At 33.3% G+C, this 7528-nt stretch overlaps 1 protein-coding gene across 1 annotated transcript; it reads right to left on the bottom strand.

Moving 5' to 3' along the window:
- Positions 1 to 470: 470 nt before the first annotated feature.
- Positions 471 to 3524, bottom strand: LOC139898789 (transport inhibitor response 1-like protein). The gene is made up of 3 exons (XM_071881561.1): positions 2863 to 3524; positions 2111 to 2606; positions 471 to 1385 (listed from the first exon to the last, which is right to left on the bottom strand). The coding sequence occupies exons 1-3, from the start codon at positions 3384 to 3386 to the stop codon at positions 621 to 623; spliced, it is 1785 nt and encodes a 594-aa protein (XP_071737662.1). The 5' UTR covers positions 3387 to 3524; the 3' UTR covers positions 471 to 620.
- Positions 3525 to 7528: the final 4004 nt, after the last annotated feature.

The following is a 7528-nucleotide window of genomic DNA, read 5'->3' as shown; positions in this document are numbered from 1 at the left end:
GATATGAATGTATCATTCAAAGGTATTAGTTCCCTAACATCTTACAGTAATAAATAAAAGATAAATCAGAACTCTCAAATTTCTCTGCTACAAAATCAAAGAATAATACCATCATCAATTCAACATCAAACTACCATTTTTTCCAAGAAAGAAACTCAGACAAATTTCCCAGTTGAGGATCAAGTCTTACCCACAACCATCAAAAATGTTGAATGTTACAACATAAAAATGCAATGAACTAATACTTGTAGCTAAACAACAGTGTCCCCGTTTTAAATCGTTCGTTAGAATCTTCAGTCTTGAAACGGGTGTAAATCATAACTAATCACAACTAACCCTCGTGTCTTGCAACCGACGCCTGTACGTTTCACAACATATCCATTACACGATTGCACCTGAAAATGTACACTTTCTTTAATTTTTATCAGGGCCCATTTTATATATTTTATATCTCTAACAGACAGGACCCTCAAAATTAATGAGACGACCCTGTTGAAACGGGTCACATATGTAATCAGTAGTGTCCCTACATCACTTTTCAACAGCTGTTACTGAAACCTTGAATTATTGCTGCTAAAAAACCGTATACCGATTGATTGATTGCTTACGTCTGCAAATTATCACAAAATCTTGACAAATTGTGGTGCATCGGCTCGTGGTCCATCAAGTGATCTATACATATAAAGCGTTTCGACAAAATCATCTCTTTCACCTCCTTCCTCCTCATCTCGACGAAAAACCTCGACCACTAATTTCGGTAATCTTGTCGCAATATCCAAACACCCTTGTCGAGTAACCCTACATGACGACAACCAAACAAACCTCATATTGTAAAAATGATGCAAACCCGATTGTAAACCCATATCGCCAAACGGACTATCCCTAATCTCGAGCTTTTGTAAACTCACGCACCCTTCTAAAATGTATTTTAAACCCGTATCACTGTCCCCGTTAAACGCCACGGATAACGTTCGGACCAATTTACCGTATTGCCCGATGTAACTAAACGCCTGGTCGGTTAACAAACCAGAAATGGCTAACCGAGTTAGTTTCTTACAGTTTTTTACAATGGCACCGAAACCCTCGTCCATGGGTTGACCGGTTATTCGGTCAGGTCTGTACCGGCCTATTATACATAGCCGAAACACAATGATGTTAGGGCAGTTTTCGGACATGGCTACAACGGCTGCGTTTGTCATTCGTTGACAAAAGTAAAGAATGGATTCGAGTTTTCGACACCCGATTGAAATTGCGAGGAGACCCACTTCGGAAACGAGCCCCTCGGCGTTTTCAGAAGGATTTAACGGAAAAATACGAAGCTCGCGAAGATCTTTACATGTATCTGCAACTGCCTCAAGTCCTTCGTCACCAATTGAATCAAGTGCCTGAATATAAATTAATTGAAAGTGAAAAAATATTAGACAAGTTTTTGCAACTAATTCTAATCAAGTATAGATGCAAAATGTGTCTGTGCAGGTAATTAGCATCAATATCAAATGCTCTTGTTTGATTTTATGTTAAAGTTGATTATAAGCCTAAATATAGACATCAAGATCTACATTTGCAGGTAAAAGTTTAGATTATCATTGTAAAGTTAAAGAAATTATCGCAGATTATAATGTGTGATGTTAACCCATTAGTATCAAAAATAGTAAATTTTTTGTTAAAAGATTGTAACAAAAACGGTAATTTTTTTGTTAAATCCTGATTAATAGATGCACACCCCTAAATAGACATGTTAATAAAAGTATGATTTTGCTAACGACAGCCCTCGTTAACACGCTTTAATGTAATGTATACGGCAGTTATTTATTACTTTTAAAATGACAGTTACCAAATTGTACAACAAATTAAAGTGTGTCAATGAAGGGTTGTCGTTAGCAAAATACATAAAAGAAAGAATACACATTGTGAAATAAGCATACAAGTCTCAAGTTAGGATGATTAAAAAAAATTAAATACTTAGAGAATAATCGGAAGCAGAATCAGTTTAGACAGAACCTAACAAACAGTAATCATATAATGAATTTTCATAACACGAATCCAAAATACCTCTCAGATCATAATCAAAATCAAAACTTTAGTTAAAAGAATATATGTTGATACTTACCCAAAAAACCTGTAGTTTATGACACTGGCGAATAACGGGCTTCAACTGCTCAGCATTAATGTTAGCGTAACTAAGATTCAACGACGTAAGATTAGCGCAAACTGGATAAATCATCGGAAGATATTCAGGTGCGATTTCCCTAAAACCCGAAAGACAAACTACCGATTTACAAGCAGCAAAAGAAGCCCTAGAATCAAGTTCCTGATTATCCCCTTCAAACTGACCAAACGAACCAGTACCCAAATGAGTCAACTGTGGTGCTCGTAAAGTCAACCGATAAAGCTGTCCAATTGAAACGTAACGATTCAATCTAAGCTTCTTCAACAATGGTGACCTTGCTACTAGTCTCTCTAATGCATCGAAATTAATCGCGCATTCAACGCAATCGAAACATAATGATTCCAAATTACTCGTCCCTTCAGACGGAAAACACGATATCCAATCGATTTCATCGTCTGATACCTCATCTTCATTCAGTTCCAGTACACGTAGATTCCTATTTTCACATTATGCATACTATAATCACTCACAATTTCATTATATACACACACATATATATGGATTTAACTAAATCTAATCTAACATTATGGTAATTGATTAGTTTAGTCATTAAACTAATTGGATCAAGCTGAGAATATAACATAACAACAGAATATAATGATAGAAACAGATCTGAATTAGAATTATTTATTATTTTATATATTTATAAAAAATGTTAGTTTTGAAGACGAAACCCTAATTTTAAATTTTACCTGCATTGGCTAACAATAACTGAGAGGCCACCAGTACCAAATCCATCACAACAAACTAGAACAAGTTCCTTTAAATTCGCAAATGAGTGAGCGATCATTGCCAGGTCATCATCAGTAACTGACATACGTTTAAGATAAATCTTTTCAAGCGCACGATAGCCAGAAGCCATAGCAGAAGCCCAAGGGGTAAAGTGCGCACCCCAATCAGCTGGTACCAGACTAAAATCAGCGAACCGGGGTTTTCCTTTTAAAGAAACAGATCGGATTCTTTTAAACCGGTTAAGTACACGTTGTGGCGAAACAGCATAACAATTTCCGATAAACAGATCTGATCTGGTGTATGCTTCCGCACGGTACCATGATTTGCACACCAATGAAACAGCGTTACGATCACGCCGTGTTTTCAAGAAAACTAAAACGTTTTCGAGTACGTTTTCGAGTACTTCATCTGGGTATGGTGTGAAATAGTCTCCGGTGCCGGAACCCGGACCGGAACCGGCGATAGAAGTTGAGTTTTTTGACATTTCCGGTGATACCCAGGTGATCAAGATTGATGTAAATATGAAAAAGATTGAATCTTTAACTTCAGATCAAGGAAAGAATCAAAGATAAAATATGGGTTTTTTATGAAAAGTTTTTAGATGAAATGGGTCTTCATTTTCTTAAATATGTGAAATGTGAGATGTTATAATTGGACATAGATATAGATATAGATACATGGTAGTACATAGCCTCTATTATTTGGGGGTTTTGTCTTTTATATTGTAGTGGTATGGTATGGTATGGTACTAGTATTATTAGGAGTAGTATATAATCCGTAGTACATTGGTACAAAAATGTTAGGTTACCCTAATATTTTATATGCAAAAAGGGAGGTTGTTTACTTGTTTTGGTCCAAGATATTCTTAACAATTACTTATGATTTATCAAAGTCGTTATCAAAGAAATTCAAACTTTTGACATTTTTATTAAGTTAGTTAAATTTTTGGTATAATGCAATTTTAGTAAATACGGAGCAGCCATTATTGGCGTGTTAAAAGTTGATACAGCTTACCTTTTGAATATTTTTAAATTAATGAATTAGTTTAATGAGTTATATGAAAAGAAAGTTAAAAGATATACTTTTTGATATAGTTTGGCTATTTATGTATTTTTAAAATTATGTTTTGAGAAAATATGTGGTTAATTTCAAAACAGTATTTTCTCTTTGATGGAACGATGATAATTTCACATTTTTTTTTTTACTTAATAATTTGTGTTTTTATTTACGTATTAATTGAATAAATTTAGTGAAAAAACGAAATTGAAAACTGAATTATAACTAGTAAAGATTAAATTTAGAGGTTGATGTTTCGTTTCTATAATTGTTTAACGAAACGAATTATATTTGTATATATATGTATATATATGTATATATATGTGTATACATATATATATATATATATATATACATATATATACATATATATATATGGGCACGATCCGTAGCTAAGCTTAAAACGAGTACAAACTGGATAAGCAAATGTGGACCACAAAATATCATAAAACTTCATTTTGGTTAAAATTCATGGAAGGTTAAAATAGACATTTTAATAATTATAATTAATAAAATTAATTATACAAAAGTTAACATATTATGAACCACCTTCACCACCACCAACCACCACCACCAACCACCACCACCACCAACCACCACAACCATAATCACCACCACCAACCACCACCACCACCTACCACCAACCACCACCAACCACCACCACCCACCACCACCAACCATCACCAATAACCACCACCACCACCAACCATCACCACCAACCGCCACCACCAACCACCATCACCACCAACCACCACCCACCACCCTCAACCACCACCACCACCAATCACCACCACACACCACCATCACCACCAACCACCACCAACCACCACCACAATCACCCACCACGACCAACCACCACTGTAGTGACCCGAACTTTTCCATGTTTATATATATTAATTGAGATTGATATTTACATGATTAAATGTTTCCAACATGTTAAGCAATCAAACTTGTTAAGACTTGATTAATTGAAATATGTTTCATATAGACAATTGACCACCCAAGTTGACCGGTGATTCACGAACGTTAAAACTTGTAAAAACTATATGATGACATATATATGGATATATATATAGTTAACATGATACTATGATAAGTAAATATATCATTAAGTATATTAACAATGAACTACATATGTAAAAACAAGACTACTAACTTAATGATTTTTAAACGAGACATATATGTAACGATTATCGTTGTAAAGACATTTAATGTATATATATCATATTAAGAGATATTCATACATGATAATATCATGATAATATCATGATAATATAATAATTTAAAATCTCATTTGATATTATAAACATTGGGTTAACAACATTTAACAAGATCGTTAACCTAAAGGTTTCAAAACAACACTTACATGTAACGACTAACGATGACTTAACGACTCAGTTAAAATGTATATACATGTAGTGTTTTAATATGTATTTATACACTTTTGAAAGACTTCAATACACTTATCAAAATACTTCTACTTAACAAAAATGCTTACAATTACATCCTCGTTCAGTTTCATCAACAATTCTACTCGTATGCACCTGTATTCGTACTCGTACAATACACAGCTTTAAGATGTATGTACTATTGGTATATACACTCCAATTATCAGCTCTTAGCAGCCCATGTGAGTCACCTAACACATGTGGGAACCATCATTTGGCAACTAGCATGAAATATCTCATAAAATTACAAAAATATGAGTAATCATTCATGACTTATTTACATGAAAACAAAATTACATATCCTTTATATCTAATCCATACACCAACGACCAAAAACACCTACAAACACTTTCATTCTTCAATTTTCTTCATCTAATTGATCTCTCTCAAGTTCTATCTTCAAGTTCTAAGTGTTCTTCATAAATTCCAAAAGTTCTAGTTTCATAAAATCAATAATACTTTCAAGTTTGCTAGCTCACTTCCAACCTTGTAAGGTGATCATCCAACCTCAAGAAATCTTTATTTCTTACAGTAGGTTATCATTCTAATACAAGGTAATAATCATATTCAAACTTTGGTTCAATTTCTATAACTATAACAATCTTATTTCAAGTGATGATCTTACTTGAACTTGTTTTCGTGTCATGATTCTGCTTCAAGAACTTCGAGCCATCCAAGGATCCATTGAAGCTAGATCCATTTTTCTCTTTTCCAGTAGGTTTATCCAAGGAACTTAAGGTAGTAATGATGTTCATAACATCATTCGATTCATACATATAAAGCTATCTTATTCGAAGGTTTAAACTTGTAATCACTAGAACATAGTTTAGTTAATTCTAAACTTGTTCGCAAACAAAAGTTAATCCTTCTAACTTGACTTTTAAAATCAACTAAACACATGTTCTATATCTATATGATATGCTAACTTAATGATTTAAAACCTGGAAACACGAAAAACACCGTAAAACCGGATTTACGCCGTCGTAGTAACACCGCGGGCTGTTTTGGGTTAGTTAATTAAAAACTATGATAAACTTTGATTTAAAAGTTGTTATTCTGAGAAAATGATTTTTATTATGAACATGAAACTATATCCAAAAATTATGGTTAAACTCAAAGTGGAAGTATGTTTTCTAAAATGGTCATCTAGACGTCGTTCTTTCGACTGAAATGACTACCTTTACAAAAAACGACTTGTAACTTATTTTTCCGACTATAAACCTATACTTTTTCTATTTAGATTCATAAAATAGAGTTCAATATGAAACCATAGCAATTTGATTCACTCAAAACGGATTTAAAATGAAGAAGTTATGGGTAAAACAAGATTGGATAATTTTTCTCATTTTAGCTACGTGAAAATTGGTAACAAATCTATTCCAACCATAACTTAATCAACTTGTATTGTATATTATGTAATCTTGAGATACCATAGACACGTATACAATGTTTCGACCTATCATGTCGACACATCTATATATATTTCGGAACAACCATAGACACTCTATATGTGAATGTTGGAGTTAGCTATACAGGGTTGAGGTTGATTCCAAAATATATATAGTTTGAGTTGTGATCAATACTGAGATACGTATACACTGGGTCGTGGATTGATTCAAGATAATATTTATTGATTTATTTCTGTACATCTAACTGTGGACAACTAGTTGTAGGTTACTAACGAGGACAGCTGACTTAATAAACTTAAAACATCAAAATATATTAAAAGTGTTGCAAATATATTTTGAACATACTTTGATATATATGTATATATTGTTATAGGTTCGTGAATCAACCAGTGGCCAAGTCTTACTTCCCGACGAAGTAAAAATCTGTGAAAGTGAGTTATAGTCCCACTTTTAAAATCTAATATTTTTGGGATGAGAATACATGCAGGTTTTATAAATGATTTACAAAATAGACACAAGTACGTGAAACTACATTCTATGGTTGAATTATCGAAATCGAATATGCCCCTTTTTATTAAGTCTGGTAATCTAAGAATTAGGGAACAGACACCCTAATTGACGCGAATCCTAAAGATAGATCTATTGGGCCTAACAAACCCCATCCAAAGTACTGGATGCTTTAGTACTTCGAAATTTATATCATATCCGAAGGG

The sequence above is a fragment of the Rutidosis leptorrhynchoides genome, chromosome 3 (assembly GCF_046630445.1).
Source record: "Rutidosis leptorrhynchoides isolate AG116_Rl617_1_P2 chromosome 3, CSIRO_AGI_Rlap_v1, whole genome shotgun sequence".
Taxonomy (NCBI): Eukaryota; Viridiplantae; Streptophyta; class Magnoliopsida; order Asterales; family Asteraceae; genus Rutidosis; species Rutidosis leptorrhynchoides.
This window is presented reverse-complemented; position numbering and strand designations above follow the sequence as displayed.